This window comes from Sinohyriopsis cumingii, chromosome 1 (genome assembly GCF_028554795.1).
Source record: "Sinohyriopsis cumingii isolate HCF-2022 chromosome 1, ASM2855479v2, whole genome shotgun sequence".
NCBI lineage: Eukaryota > Metazoa > Mollusca > Bivalvia > Unionida > Unionidae > Sinohyriopsis > Sinohyriopsis cumingii.
This window is the reverse complement of record NC_142961.1, coordinates 141,961,819-141,979,384: the sequence shown is the minus strand read 5'-3', so window position 1 is coordinate 141,979,384 and position 17,566 is coordinate 141,961,819. Positions and strand designations below refer to the sequence as shown.

The 17,566-nt window shown below is 33.4% G+C and overlaps 1 protein-coding gene across 1 annotated transcript in view; it reads right to left on the bottom strand.

Annotated features, from left to right (window-relative positions):
• Positions 1-3,413: 3,413 nt before the first annotated feature.
• The window catches only part of LOC149808039 (interferon-induced protein 44-like), a 70,568-nt gene continuing 56,415 nt past the window's right edge, over positions 3,414-17,566 (bottom strand). The window contains exons 5-6 of the mRNA XM_089972950.1: positions 15,628-15,808; positions 3,414-7,450 (exon numbers count right to left, since the gene is read on the bottom strand). Coding sequence (XP_089829076.1) covers positions 7,152-7,450; positions 15,628-15,808 — 480 coding nt within the window. The 3' untranslated portion in view covers positions 3,414-7,151. The remainder of the gene's footprint in view (positions 7,451-15,627; positions 15,809-17,566) is intronic.

The window sequence follows — 17,566 nt, the reverse complement described above, 5'->3', positions numbered from 1 at the left end:
TCATGCTAATTTTCTTGAGCAAGTTCTTCTTGTATGCCAATTTTCTTCTGTATGAAGCACAAGTTATGGTTTTACCACAAAAGACAATATAAAAGTAATATAGTGTGATAAAGATAATTTTTACAGATGAAAGAACCATTGGAACAGTTTAAAAATGCTGTGGCTATTATATGTAATAACATCCCAAAACAAATAAATGATTATTCCAGTAAGTCAGCATTTCTCAATAGACTTACCATGAATGAAAGCCCTAATTTTAGTACAAATCACACAGGTTATGTCTAAGCATTCAGTACCGACTATTTCAGCAATAGTTGTAATTTTTTAGAATTTGATTACAGATAACTTTAAATGGTAATTATTCACTTTATTTAGATCCTCGTACATCCATATTCCTTGGAAGGCCATTATATACATATGTTTAGAAATACTGCAAAATCAATGTAAAAGTAGTTGGACAATTTTGGATAAGGTCAAGCTAAATTTATGATCCAAAGACAAACCGAATTGAGTGTCATGTTCTGTGATGCCACAATGAAAGTTGAGAAAAGATCGTATTCAACTTTTATTTATTATGATCTGATGTCCTCATTTCTTAACAGTATCTAGCCACCATTGTAAAAGTTATAGGGATCAATAATTATCGTCTGTAAGTTGTTTAAGGTGTGTAGCATTCGACAATAGGGATTGATCTGACTTTGGTTAAACCATAATATTAATAAATTTGAGAACAACAATTAGTAAAATGCACATACATGCCTATGTTGACATACACTTTTAATAGTATACATAAAAAAAATTTCTCAGTACTGAAATATGTATTCTGATGTTGTTTTCGATAGTTATTGGTATGTACAGTCTTTTGGGGTAAGTGAGTCGGGTTTGGCCTACAAAGTGTTTCGGACAATTGCACTCATTTATTGCTCAAAATTACACTTGCTGTGCACATATGTAAAGCACAGCCCTTTTATTCCCCCCTTGTGAGTAACACCATCAAGTAGTGTTACCAATTTCTGTATATAGACATACATCTCTTCATTGGTTTGTGACTCATTTAATTGTTGTGTATAGGTTATTTCTGGTACTACATTTTGGCATTTGTGTTCCATGAACCTATTAGTAGTATTTTTTCATCCATTATGAAGTTTATTTTAAAATAAAAAATGTTCATAACTTTGACTTGTATGTATGATGCATAACTTTCACTTGCATGTATGACAGATAGCTTTGACTTGTATGTATGATGCATAACTGTGACTTGTATGTATGATGCATAGCTTTGACTTGTATGTATGATGCATAACTGTGACTTGTATGTATGATGCATAGCTTTGACTTGTATGTATGATGCATAGCTTTAACTTGTATGCATGATGCATAACTTTGACTTGTATGTATGATGCATAACTTTGACTTGTATGTATCATGCATAGCTTTGACTTGTATGTATGATGCATAACTTTGACTTGTAATTTTTGTATGATGAATAACTTTGACGTGTGTATGATGCATAACTTTGACTTGTATGTATGATGCACAGCTTTGACTTGTATGTATAATGCATAGCTTTGACTTGTAATTTTTGTATGATGAATAGCTTTGACTTGTGTATGATGCATAACTTTGACTTGTATGTATGATGCATAGCTTTGACTTGTATGTATGATGCATAGCTTTGACTTGTATGTATGATGCATGCTTTTGACTTGTATGTATGGCATGTACATTATCTCCTGATTATCCCCTTTATTCAAACTCACAAGTTTGGCCCAAAAATTCAGACAAGCTGGAAATATCCCCAATCAGGAATTTCGTTATATATTGTCCCTGTTTTGGAAGAATTTCAAATCTCCGTGAAAGTTGTTCATAATGCCACAAATATGGTAGGTATACGGACAGCAGTTCAGTCATTAAGTGGGTATGCAATAGCATTTTGGAAGTTTAAAAAGTTGTAGAAATAGCCATAGTCTTTATGCTTTCTTTCCAGATTTATATTAATCTTCTGTCATTGAAAAGAGGAAACGTAAATGTTTGTTTGGCAAAGCTTGCAGTCAGGCTCAGTTGCATATGCTGTATCTAATTTCCGATTATCACCTAATTTCAGTTGGAAATCAATACCACATTTATCCATCATTTTCAAACACGATTATGATGCGAGTTAAAATTGATACTTAAAAATGTTACTGTATTTAATCACGAGTTCTTTTTCTTTACAATCTGTACCATTTCTTACACATTATTAGAGGGATACATTACTAGTGGGGTGAAGCAGAGCGACAGGTCATGTAACTTGGCTGTAACTAATTATAACAAAGTTAATACTCAAAGTCTACATTTTGCACTGAGCTCTTGGTGGCACCTCATTGTATGCATAGATGCCAACAATTGACTCACTGTGACATCTATTCATTCTGACGCAGACGTGAAGAATGGAAGGGATGGAACGAAGCAGTAGAAGAAGAAAAGAATGAAAATAGGCAGTAATATGGAAATACAGGTACTGATAACCTATATAAGAGCAAATGTATTTCCTAAATTGGGAAAGAAAGTGGTTCCAACAGTGATACCACTACTGTGGTGATGAAAGTGGTATCACTATTTAAAAAAACTATGGTGTGCTTATACCCAGTGGAGATACTCTCAGCCCTTCAGTACTATTCTTATGACAAATGAAAATAAATTTTAGATTATATCGTTTAGCTGGTTTTGTACATACTTTCCTGTTATGTAAGTCTGATGTCCTACATTTTCTATTTCCAAGTGCAACCTCTTCATTGGAAGTGGTCTTAGAAATGAGTATAACTGACTAATTTAAACCAATTTTGTGCTGAAAAGCAGGACCAACTTCATCCAGAAATCAGACCGTAAACAAGTAGGATATGTTGACCGTGCTTTGTAGCCTGATCTCAATTGTTCATAAACATAGTAACCATTTGTCAACGGCAAATATCTACCAACCCATCAACGTCTTAGGTCTGATTAACAATTTTTAAGACACTGTTTAGTCCTTTCAGCCAGTAATTGTTAGTTTACTGCAAGTCTATGAAAGACCATCTTTGTTAGATATGGGTTGTTGGTCCACTACGTTCCACAGCGAAACTTGGATATATAATAGACTAAGGAGTATCTACCCCGCCGCTTTGGATTGGAAGCAATTGAGAAACAAAATGATTGAATCCAATCATTACATTTACCCAAGAAAACAAAAATGAGTGGCCTCTATAAACAATAACATGTGTCTCACGTAAATTTATTGAATTTAAACCTATCACACATGAGTTTTTCTTTTGCGTAAAGGCATGTTAAAGTCTTATTGTCTATTTCGAAAGTTTGAGTATCACTTGCTTTTGCTGGGAAGAATAATAATATTACATAGTGACAAAAACCAAATGAATGAAAACAAAAGCAGGCACTTGTGTGTTAATGTATGAATTCAATTATGCTTTTATCCATGTTCAAGCTTTTATTAACAAAATCAATGCGTACACTGTAAGAAAATTATATCCACATTTCTGAACTTGATGGCATTTCTAATCTCTTCAGCTCGCTCAGAACAGTCTTTCTCAGTGACAGTCAATGGCCGAGCTTTAAAATATTGAGGAAAGAAGCATTATATTCCCTTTCTCCTTGGGCAAAAAACATTAATAATAATTTTAATGACTTTATTTAAAGAAGAAGCTCATTTGTCAACTGACCAATCTTCAGTGGAAGCTTTCTACAATGGCATACGTATAAATAAATACATATATAATGCACAATTTTTAAAAGATGAGGACACGTGTCTTATGACAACAAAAGCTGTTAAAACCAGACAATTGACACATTGCTACAATAAAATATACACAAGGCTTCAAGGATGAGTACATATAGGATTCATACAAACAGTAGTAGTGAACATTTGTAAACATTATAGTTGAGTACATGATAACAGTATTGAAAAAATTAGTACTGAATTAACAAAATCATACAAATGGTTGTTTCTGTAGATGCTAAGAAGCTTTTTGAAAGCTTGGCTTGAGTCAGCTGGCTTTATTCAAGGTGATATGGAATTCCATAGTTTGGCTCCAGAAAAAGCAAAACTCTTCTTATGAAACACTGAATTTGTTTTAGGTAAATATAGCTTCTTGTTTGAGATGGATCTTAGTTTACATGTATTTACATTTTCAACAAATTTAAAATTACATTTAAGATGATCAGGAGCCAAAACATAAAAGATTTATATACCAGTAAACCCTTTTGAAACTGCATTCTGTACTGAAGCCACTTTAGGGTTTTAAAAAGATTTGTTGCTGGTGTATCTAAATCAGCATCAAGAATAACTCGAGCTGCTCTTATTTGAAATTTCAGTAATTTTTCCTGATTTTCTATACCACTATTAGCCCTGACAGAACAACAATATTCTAAGTGTGGCATGATATATGCATTGGAGAATATCTTTCTGTTATTGCGGAAGATAAGATTTTATTCTTTTCAAGAGATAAAGCAGTGAGTTTACTTTCTTAATGACCTTGTCTTTTCCAGCACAAAATATTGTCTATCATGATGCCAAGTAGTTGTTCACTTTCAGACTGTTGTTTATCCATTCCTTTTATCATTACTTTGAAGTCATTTTTCTCAGATTTTACTCATGCATGACTACCTATCATTATGACTTTTGATTTGGCTGCATTTATCTTCATACCACTGTGTTCACACTAGTTATTTTTTTTTTTTTACCAAATCTTTATTTAGTGCTAATCTCATAGCCTGTTGATCCAATGTTATGTAATGTATCATCTGCAGACATGGTGGATAGCTCAATGTGATATTGTAAATTATTGATGTGCAGCAGAAAGAGTAATGGACCAGGAACTGATCCTTGTGGAATACCTAACTTTATCAGTTTCTTGTCTGAAAGTTTATTTAAAATAGAAACTTGTTGTTGTCTGCCTTCAAGATAGGTTTGAAACCAAGTTATATATGATGAGCTTTTTCAGCAGGGTTTTGTGATTTACAAGGTCAAAAGCCTTTGAAAGGTCAAGAAACACTGTGCCTACAAGGTTACCTTCATCTATTACTGTTAACCAATCATCCATCATTCTAGTTAGTGTAGTCTGGCATGAATGTCCTTCTGGAAGCCTGAATGTCATGAATGCAGAAAATTCAATGATTCCAGATAGTTTCTCAATTCATTACAAACATGTCTTTCTAACATCTTTGAAAGTGATGATAACATTGATATAGCTCTAAATTTATTCATATCAGAAAGATCTCCCGTCTTATGTATTGGAGTAACTTTTGCCAGTTTTAGCCTGTTTGGAAAAAATACCTGTGGAAATACTTAAATACTTAGACTGAAGATATACATGAGTGAAGGTACAATCAATTAAAATGAGAGGTTTTGGAGTTTAGCACTTATATTATCTAGCCTTGTAGCTGTTCTGACATCAAGTAGGTCTAATTCATTTAAAATGAATTCAGAACTTATTTTAGGTATTCTAAAGTACTCTTCTTTGCTAAGTTTTTAAGAAATATGCTCATTTAATTTATCAGTGGAGAATCTTTGTGAGATCCGCATGTTTTTCATTTATATTCACAAAGTAATCATTGAGTGCATTTGCAATTTCAAGAGGTTCTTGCTGAATATCACCATTTGCATTACATGTAAGTGTCAGGTTACTGACATATTTGCCTCTCAGTCACTGAAGGTTTTCCAGAGTTTTCTAGGATTCTTTTTTGTAATACTATCTGATATTACAGTGGAATAATAAGTTTTCTTTACCTTTTGAATCATTGACTTGACTGTATTTCTCCATAATCTGTAATTGTCAGTATCTTTTAATTTATGAACTCTACCGGTATCCCTTGTCTTAATAGCATTCATTCATTATATCACCTGTAATCCAATTTGGTTGATTTTGTTGCTCAACTCTCTTGAAATTAAAAGGAGCACGAGTGTTCAGGGTGTCAGTAAACATGTCTATCCAGATGTCAACAGCATCTGATGGGTTATCAAAACATTTAATTACTGACCAAGGGATATATTTCAGTTCTTTAAGGAATATTTGTGAATTGAATCTTTTCATTATTCCATAACTCTCAGATAAATTTTACTTTGTTTATTTAATTTTCGTGTACAGCATATAGGATAATGATCACTTATGGAATATTGGGGAACTGCAGTTTCTATGATATTCTCAACATTGTTAGTACTGTATAGATGTTATCAATTTAAATGTTTATGATACCTCTGTTATCCTAGTGGGTACATGATCTAGCTGTTGATAATTCAGGGAATTCTTGGTTTTAATCCATCTTTGATTGATATCATGAAGCAAATTGTAATTTAAGTCACCCACTAAACAGACCTCTTTGTTTTCTATAATAAGAGTTTCAAGCTTATTTTGAGATACGGTATACCAAGCATTGTCAATGTTCGGTGGTCTATATTTCTTATGCTTTTCATTAAAATTATCAAATAATGCCAGTGTCAATGGAACTTGAAGCTACAGGTTACACAGTATTATAAACACTTGCATAAACACATGGTTATTTTCGAGTGTTAATTTTTCCAGGCCATTCCTTCTCCCATTCAAGGCAAGATGGATGGTCACAAGAGGTAAGTACTCTAAATTGGTTCACAGAGTTAATACAGATGCCAACAATCAGTTTCCCTTCTTTTTCGAAGTTGTTCATATAAAGAATGAAGCAGTATGGACCAAAGTTATCTTATCATTCCTAGTAAAAAAGCACAAATTTTAGCATGTGTCACATAAATATTATATATTGATAGTGTGTGGAATCTTTGACTTTAAGCTATTATATCGTCTGTTCTAAATATGATGTTTGATTTTGTAAATTTTCGGCACCACCAAAAATTTGAATGAATGTCATACAAGATACACTAGTTAATGAATTATATCCTGAGATTTTTCAAGTTTTATACCAACAAATAGATTTTACAAAAATACTGAGTGAATTATTAACCAAAAGCAAAATGAGAAAGTCAGTCAAAATCTTTGTTTGTGGAAATCTTCTAAATTGAGTATGTGTGCCGAGATGTTTATTAACTTTTCTGAAGAAAAAAAAAAGTTTTGTTTAACCTTTGTAATGTTTCTCAGGTTCTAAGAATTAATAACCTTTCAGAGAAGAGAATAAAGCCTGCACTACCCTCATTCACCCTTTTGGTATTTCTCCTCTATCTCATCTATCTTGTTGAAAAGGAAAGCATCCACATTCTCCAGGATGGTCCGTAGGTTAAGCATTGTGAGCATGGATAATTTCGTATTCAGTTCCACCTCATTTTCAAGATTTTTCATTGGAAGAACGGCATAGCGGGGCAAACCAAGATTCTCTGCCACTTTGCTGACGCAATGTTCAACAGTCGGGCTCCTGAAGACGTTTGATATGTCTTCTTGCACATGCTTGCATATTCTGTCAATCTTTGTTAGTAGAACCAATTGTGGGATTTCTGAAAGGGAACAAAGTAACTTTATTGTCACTATTTATAATTTTTCGTAATATAAATACGAATCATTACATATTGGATAACATTAAAACAAAATATCAGTAAATAGTACATGCTGCAGAAAATAAATATGTGAGTATTGAAAACAAATTGATAAACCAGAAAGCATATTTTTGTTCATCCTTGCATGTTAATTATGGGTACAGATAATTCTTTATGATACTAAGCTGATTGTGTATGCAATTTGAAGTCATTCGAAAGACTTTTTCCTTTTCAGTTCTCTGTTGCAATCTTCATTTTAATTGGATGCAAATGATGCAAAAGTATCCTGTACAGAAAAATCTCACCAATTCACTTGAGCTGTTCATATGCTGCACATGAGAACCTTGTTAGAAATGTATGCAAATTGGGTAGATTTTGCAGGCTCATGTGTGCAGTTTGTTAGATCTTGTGAGCCAAGGAAATACTAACCTGATTTTCACGTGCAGATTTTGCCATGTGAGAATCTAAATTTTCACATGAGAAAGTAGAACTTAGAAAACATTCTTTTCCATTACATACAACCATGTTTGAAAATAAGGCAGAGTTCTAATTTCTCACGTGAGAAACTTGGACTTTGATTCTAATTAAACACTTATTTCAAATTTATTCAAAGTTGGATTGTCTCATGTGAGTTAACACATGAGCAATTTGGACTTGAATATTTTGTGTAAATGTTGAATGTCGAGCATCCCGATTATTGTCAAATAGACCTCATTTCTATTTTGCACTTGCTGTTGCTTTGTTATTTTTTTTTTAAAACATCTGTCAACTTAATTTCTCACAGTGTGTTTTAGTCTTATTTTGACCCAACAGTCTCCTTGTATTTGAACATATTAAGGTTCACTTCACTGTTCATAAAATGAAACAATTTAGCATTAAGGTCTCGTATAACCAGACTACCCATTAAACTTTAACAGATGTCAAAGAGTTAATAACTTGCATAACTGATTGTGGTTGATGTTTAATTCAGTAATCCGTAAAAAGGTGAAATGTTTTCTCCCAAAAATAAGCAGTTTACAGATATAAAAAGGAAATACAACTTCTGCCCCAAAATGAATGCTATGTACAATAAACATATGATTCCACCCCTTTATTCAGAATTTATCAAACTCCAATATAAAATTGCAAAATGAATACATAGCTCATACATGTATATGGAAAAAATAAACACTGATGCACAGTCCTTTTGGCCTAATAAATTCTCAAGTCCTTTTCCAGAAAATTTGGAGAACTACATAAACTACGTTGTTTTCTTCCATGCCTAATGTTCACACAAAAGTCAATAAAATCTTATACTTACTGAATAGTGTAATTCGGCTTAGGGGTCATCCATTCAGTATGCACACAAAAATCTGGCAAAGCTTGTCCCCTCCCTCCTCCCTGTACGAATGCATGCTTTTATTTACTGCCCCCCCCACGTATGTATGCTTGACGCCCCCACCCCAATTCTATGTAACGGCTTATATTTAATCCACGCAGAAACCATAAAGGATTAATAATGTTAAAGTTTTTAATAAAACATTGTCCACCGATGCTGAATGTCTGGCATCAAAGAAATAAGCTGCGTAACTTTAAACAGTCTAGTGTCTGCTAAAATTCAAATGCCAACTGAACCCAGTCGAACAGGTTAAGTATTAGACAAATTATTATCGAGGTTTCACCCCCACCCCGTTTCCTATGCATATGTACATTATCAGTATACAAAAAACATATGCAACCATATGCATTTGGGTTACCCCCTCCCCCCTCCAAGCATACATACTAAATGGACGGCCCCAAATGAATGGCAAGGATGTGCTCCATTAGTCTTTTTTTCAGTGACATTATTGTATGGAAATGCGAATCCAGCTTCTCTATTAGCTGTCAGTGGATTCACTAATGCTAACACTAAATTATCATTGCCATTGATCGATATGTACTGTACATAAAATTTAATAAATCCATAAGAAACTGCCTAATCCAGTCGTGTTTGGCTGTGTAGCTGTTTCGCACTCTTTTGCACTTGTATATTCTTGTCAATGGAAAATCTTGCTTTTTTGCAGCCTTTCAAATGTTCTGATCATGTCATTTCAAAGTTTATAAGAGAAGTTTCCTATTGAAATAATCACAAAACAAATCACTGATGTTTTCGTTAACTTTTCTGTGACACAGATTATCAGAGTACACTGTGGAAGAATCAGCTTGTTAGAACCATTAGAGTGTCCTATGGGGCATGGCTCAGCACAAGTTACTGTAAAAACATCAAAATTAACTATGTCTATATTAATTAACTTATTAATGATATGAATTTACTTGTAGCTCAGTTTTTATGAAACATCAGATAATAAAATATTATTTATTTGATATATAAAATATAACATTAAGAAACACCCGAGTAATTATGTACAAATGAGTGTAAAACCACAAGGGCTCATATCATTGCTTACATTTTAAATGTCAGTCATACATTAGTATAAAATAATAAAAGTATTATTTTATGCTACATGTATGACTGACATTTATATTGTAATCAATAATACAAGCCCCTATGTGTACAGCGAAATGTTTACTAATAATTCACCCTTTTTGGTGCCTCAAATGAACTCAACAGATGCTGCATGCTGACCTACAGTGTACATGTAGAAAAGCATTTTTAAACAAAACAGACAGAAATTTGCACATGGGCCATGTTCACTTAACAAGGACCACACTGTTTAGGAAGAAAGTTATTTAACATTCTTCTGCAACATGTTTGCTCTTACAAATTTCTGTGTTAACAAATTTCTGTGTTTAAGTTTAATAAAATCCATCTTCTCTAACATTTTTCAGTCACATAAAATCTATTCGTCGCATTGATACATCCCGGTTTTGTTGTTGTTGGGGTGTGTGTTTTTTCTTAGTTTTTTTTATGATATCTGGCGCCATTTATTTCAATTTAAGCTGGACTGCTATGTGTGTAGTATCATAATAGAATGAATCTAGGGCAAATGGTTTCACATTCAAGAACCCATCTGTTGTCTTGGAAGTGATGCAAAATTCATGCAGAAGTTACCACATTTACATGCGTGAATTTTTATTCGATTTTTTTAAAAACTGTTATTAAGTAGCAAACTTTTCGTATCCTTTATATTTAAATATTTCAGTAAAATATTTCAGTCTGTATAGTTGTACATTTTGTTCATTTTTTTTCCTTACATGGTATAAGAAGTGCATGTTATGGTAGCCAAGTTAAACCAGACATTCATATTGTGCTTTCTTTTATTTAACCCAGTTAATGCCATCAGGATCTGAAAATAAGAGTGTTTTAAGTCACGAGAAAATTGGCACACGAACCATGGACAGGCATGAAGTTAGGATAGTCAAGCTTGAAATATCAGCGTTGATTCTTAAATAGGTCACTCAAGAAAGGACTGTATTATTATTATACAGAACACTTATGACAAGTAAATTGTAAGCAACCATACGAGCCCCTGTGATGAGTAAATGTGTACACGAGACAAGCCTCAAATTGTAATCATTAGTCTGTCTCGATCTGAGCTTGGAACACTTTGTTCGTTTTATTACCCAGGTTATTATCAATGGGAGAATACCCGGGTACCCATTGGCATCTTTATCCAGAAGTAGTCAGATTTGGAATATGTGATGTGACTTGCAGGTATCTCATCAATAGTGCAGTTTATATGTTTGCTACTGAACTATGGTAATTCTATTGGTAGAGCAATTTGACTCTTAGTCCAAAGGATGAATTTTCAGACTGGGTTGGCTGCGTAAGTGTGTCCTTGGGAAAACAGTTGGTTCCTATTTTCACAGTGTGAGATGGACACTGTGTTAAAGTGCTATCTAATCCAAACTACAATTATGTATTTTGCCTTTACCTTGTCAAATGAATCTTCAAAAATCCACCCTACAGAATGTCTCAAATGCTGTGATCAGTAAAAAAACTTCCAGCTTTTTCATTTCCATTTCAGGTTTCATTTTTCAACAGTTCAAAACTGAGCCTGCAAACTTAAATTCAGTGGTCAACAGGAAGTGCATTCATTCAAAGAGAACAATCTCCAAGTGAAAATATTGTTGCAGACTGGCAAATGATGAAATTCAGAAGCAGGAATGTCAATTACACATTTTGTTTGCTTTGAATTTTCTGGAAAAGTGAAGAATGTTCTTCATGCGTAGCAAATTTCCAGCAGTATCTTTCATTATGACGTTAAAGTTTGCAGAATAAATGTGATGTATTAAATATAACAGAGAAATACATACATACATACATACATACATACATACATACATAATAATAATGAGGACTTTGTATAGCGCCTAATCTTTAGAAGCTCTAAGCACTTTACAACATTAGATAACACCTATAACATAAAAAAACATTGAATGATATGATTACAAACACAAGCACCATGAAATTAGAAAACACAGAAAAGACATGCTGAGAATATTTAAGGTAGGAAACATTATTATTATTAGGTCTTTAAGTTTGTTCTTGCAGTCAAAATAAGTGAGTTTTAAGAGCACTCTTGAATGTGATCACTGTCTTTGTGTCTAAGTTCAGTGGGCAATTCATTCCACGTTGCTGGGCCCTGGTATGCAAAAGAACACTGTCCATATGACTTTGTTTTCATAGTGGGAATAATGAGTATACGACTGTCAGAAGATGAGCACAAGTATATTGCTGGTGTGTACACATGGGTGAGGTCAAATAGGTATGTTGGACTAGAGTCCGTCAGTGAAACGTAGCACAGAGAACAAATTTTGAGTTTGATTCTGGATTGAATGGATAGCCAGTGTAGGGTACAGAGCAGCGGGGAGGTGTGCTCTGATCGTGGTACTCTAAGTATTATCTGAGCAGCTGTGTTTTGAACTTTTTGAAGTTTTTGGAGTAGATATTGAGATGAACCAGACAGAATTGAGTTACAATAGTCCAGTCTTGAAAGTACTAATGAACACACAAATGTTTTAGTGGCATCAACTGAAAGATATTTGTGAATGGAGCTGATGTGTCTCAGCTCAAGATATGCAGCCTTGCATATGTTCATGAGATGTTGGTGTAATGTGAGAGTACTGTCCAGAGTAACACCTAGGTTGCGTACTGATTGTGTGAATTTAATGTTGGTATTGCTGATGTTTATTGTTTGAGGTAAAGGATGTGAGTGAGAAAGTCTTTGTGTTGTGATCAGAATGCCCTCAGTTTTATCATCGTTCATCTGCAGCTTGTTACATGTCATCCATGATTTCACATCAGAAATGCACCTCTCTATACCCTGGATGGTTGCATCAGCTTCAGTTGGGTGGTTAGATTTGTATATTTGGGTGTCATCAGCGTACAATTCTTGAGACAATGGGTGATGATCTATGACACTTGAGAGCGGCTGAGTGTATAGATACATACATACACTAGTTGTCTTTCTTCTCACATGAGAAACCTTATTAAAAGATCACTAACTGAACTATAATAATATGCTTATGACTACTAGATTTGAATATTGATCTTGCTCTGTTTAATTCTTGTAAAAGATGTATTTATTCAATAAAAACTAAATACTATAGTTGTTTTTTTGTTGTTCTTGCACATGTGAGCAAGATGTCGCTCACGTAAGCAATATCTTGCTCACATGAGCAGACTTGAACATGTGACTAACCTGAATTAGATCTCACGTGAGAATCTTAAGTGCAGATGGGTAGTTGGTTTTGGAAAAATAATTATTACTGTTACATTTTTCTAAAGGACTCACAATTCTATAACAAAGTATATTATGGCAGAAATTAATGTTCCTTCTCTCTTTCATTAACTAGATGGTTCAGAGAGATTGACAGAGAGACAGACAATGTAACTTGCTGCTGAGTTACAGGCTTAGACTTTAAGACCTGTTTGTCCGTATTCTATGGTACAGATTTATTTTGCATATGTGTAAGGGCACAGTTGATACTGCGGTAACTGACCTTAATTTGACTTAAAGATTTTCCGGAAAGTGTTTCGACTTAGACAACTGTTATTAACGTAGACCCAGATAATAATGCATCAACAGATCAGGGTCTATGTTGTCTGTTCTACTAAATAATCCTAAAGAGAATAACTTGGAAACTTTCAGGTACACTTTAACAATCAAATCAGGTGCATTTAGAAACTTTGAGATACACTTTAACAATCAAATCAGGTGCATTTAGAAACTCTCAGGTACACTTTAACAATCAAATCAGGTGCATTTAGAAACTTTGAGATACACTTTAACAATCAAGTCAGGTGCATTTAGAAACTTTGAGATACACTTTAACAATCAAGTCAGGTGCATTTAGAAACTTTGAGATACACTTTAACAATCAAATCAGGTGCATTTAGAAACTCTCAGGTACACTTTAACAATCAAATCAGGTGCATTTAGAAACTTTGAGATACACTTTAACAATCAAATCAGGTGCATTTAGAAACTTTGAGATACACTTTAACAATCAAATCAGGTGCATTTAGAAACTTTCAGGTACACTTTAACAATCAAATCAGGTGCATTTAGAAACTTTGAGATACACTTTAACAATCAAATCAGGTGCATTTAGAAACTTTGAGATACACTTTAACAATCAAATCAGGTGCATTTAGAAACTTTCAGGTACACTTTAACAATCAAATCAGGTGCATTTAGAAACTTTGAGATACACTTTAACAATCAAATCAGGTGCATTTAGAAACTTTTAGATACACTTTAACAATCAAATCAGGTGCATTTAGAAACTTTCAGGTACACTTTAACAATCAAATCAGGTGCATTTAGAAACTTTGAGGTACACTTTAACAATCAAATCAGGTGCATTTAGAAACTTTTAGATACACTTTAACAGTCAAATCAGGTGCATTTAGAAACTTTCAGTTACACTTTAACAATCAAATCAGGTGCATTTAGAAACTCTCAGGTACACTTTAACAATCAAATCAGGTGCATTTAGAAACTTTGAGATACACTTTAACAATCAAATCAGGTGCATTTAGAAACTTTGAGATACACTTTAACAATCAAATCAGGTGCATTTAGAAACTTTCAGGTACACTTTAACAATCAAATCAGGTGCATTTAGAAACTTTCAGTTACACTTTAACAATCAAATCAGGTGCATTTAGAAACTTTGAGATACACTTTAACAATCAAATCAGGTGCATTTAGAAACTTTCAGTTACACTTTAACAATCAAATCAGGTGCATTTAGAAACTTTTAGATACACTTTAACAATCAAATCAGGTGCATTTAGAAACTTTCAGTTACACTTTAACAATCAAATCAGGTGCATTTAGAAACTTTTAGATACACTTTAACAATCAAATCAGGTGCATTTAGAAACTTTCAGTTACACTTTAACAATCAAATCAGGTGCATTTAGAAACTTTGAGATACACTTTAACAATCAAATCAGGTGCATTTAGAAACTTTTAGATACACTTTAACAGTCAAATCAGGTGCATTTAGAAACTTTCAGTTACACTTTAACAATCAAATCAGGTGCATTTAGAAACTTTCAGTTACACTTTAACAATCAAATCAGGTGCATTTAGAAACTTTCAGGTACACTTTAACAATCAAATCAGGTGCATTTAGAAACTTTCAGTTACACTTTAACAATCAAATCAGGTGCATTTAGAAACTTTGAGATACACTTTAACAATCAAGTCAGGTGCATTTAGAAACTTTGAGATACACTTTAACAATCAAGTCAGGTGCATTTAGAAAGTTTCAGGTACACTTTAACAATCAAGTCAAGTGCATTTAGAAACTTTCAGGTACACTTTAACAATCAAGTCAAGATCAGATGCATTAGCCAGTGCCAAACTGCTCTGGTGTCCTAAGTAGTTACAGCATCTGCTTTGGATGCAGGCAGTCATGGGTTTGAACCCCAGCCAAATCATACCAAAGACTTATAAAAATGATACTATCATCTGCCTCACTTGACACTCAGCATTAAGAGGTTAGTGTTAGGACTGGTCGGACTGGTGGTAGGATAATGTGACTGGATGGGGCATGATGTTACATGTCTGTGGCATGATGCCCCAGTGCATGACATCACTATAAACTGCCACAATACAGACATCGTAGCGATATGGCTAAAATTGTTAAAGTTAAATTAAAAATCTAAATCACACACACACTTATTTTAATACAAAAAATACCCATTGTGTTCATCACTGTCTGTAGATCCTTCAAGTTTTGCAAAACATCTGGAATGAGATCAGAAATGGCTTCCACCTGAGTAGCATCAATGAAGAACACCACACAATGGATATGATCATGTAGGTTTGGGTACTTGATAAATCCAGGGGTATCTGATGATACAGAGCCACTGGGCTCCATCTGATAAAAGAGACATCAAATAATGTAGAAAACTGAACCAGAAGGTTTTTTTAATAGAAGATAGCAAATGATATATGACAGTCGGAATATGTGCACCATTTGGGCACCCTATGGCAAATAATACTTTGCTGTAGCTGCCTCTATGACCTCCTATGTGAATGGCAATATTAAAAATATCCATATCGTTAGTATAATTGGGAGCCATACTGTCACTTAATGTAAAGTATGGATCTAAGCATGTTTTTTTTTTTAATTCTTGGGTTTTATATACCCTTACTTTAATTAAAATTACGATGTAGGTGTACATTAAGCCGCCACTAATGGGAACGGTAATGTTAATAAAAAAGTCTACAGGTTTAGTCATGAGATAGGCTATAACTTCGCTACATGTAAACTGTTATGTATATTTAATTTAATTGTTTGTTAGTTTTAAATATTTTTAAAATTTCATTACATGTTATTGTAATGTAACATTGTTTGCTTGACTTGACCTTGTTCAAAATTGAGTTCATTTCTGCTTGACCTAATTGACTTTTTTTTAAGTTCATTTATGTAAAAAACTAAAAATAGCTTCATTATACTCTATGTGTATGAGATTATTAACCAGATTGTTATTCAGGTAAACAAGAAGTAGTAAATATGTTGGTCAGGATCAGGGTTTTGGAGATTCCCATGTGAATTTGATCAGTTATTGTGTTGTAAGTAAACTATTCTCATTATACCATTCTCTAAGGTCATTTTCCATGAGATAATGTTTGTTTTTAGAAAATGCTAGTGTGACCTGAGGTCAAGCAGAGAACTAAATATATTATTTTGTGACTGTGAGGATTTTACGAGTCATGCTTTAACATCTAGCACTTTAAATTGTATTATGTTGTGACCAGTTTGAGCTGAATTTTATTTTCTTCAAATTATTGAATTCAAGTGATTATTTTCTCTGGAAATACAAAAGTGCTCTGACAAAATTCTTGGATAAAGACATTCACTGGAATTTATACAGAATTAAGACCAAGAATAATATTTATGCGATTTTCAAAAAGAGACTGCTGACACATCAGCATTTCACTGTTCATAACAGACACGTCATTATCTTAAATTTTTGATCTCTTAGGGACTTGAACAGAGTTTTATTCAGGACTTTTTATTACTAGGACTTGTGTCTTTAATTCTTAGATTATTTTTGGATTTAATTCGTTTTACCATAAGTTCTTTTTTTCTCATTTTTTCATTCTGTATTCAATGGGAAATAAATTATTTGCTAAATTTTACAAAGCTTAATTGTTGTCTTTACTCTTTTCTGTTCCTATTTTAACAGCATAGACTCGTAAAAAAAATGTATGAATCTACAAATTTATGACCCACTATGGGAAATCTAATGTTAACATGCTGACTACTTTATGTCGTTTAAATGTTGGAAATGTTGTGACCCCTATGGGAAAACTATGCTCACACAAACATACTATTATATACAAGTATGGGTAGGAATGTTTAGAGACTCCATACCCGTACAAGCGCATTAGAAAGAGGTTAGGGGTTTTACGCTTTAGTTGGGTTACTGAACATAGATATAGACATACACAAAGATATAAATACACGTACATCTACAATGATTTTGACTAGTATCTCTTTCTTCTGAAGATCTGATTGGTCCTGAAAAGAGGTTTGTTGTGAATCGCTGATTTTTATCAATATTCAGGATAACTACTACACTGAGGTACGGGAATTCCTCCCTGACCTCTCTCTCTTTCCTCTGGCACT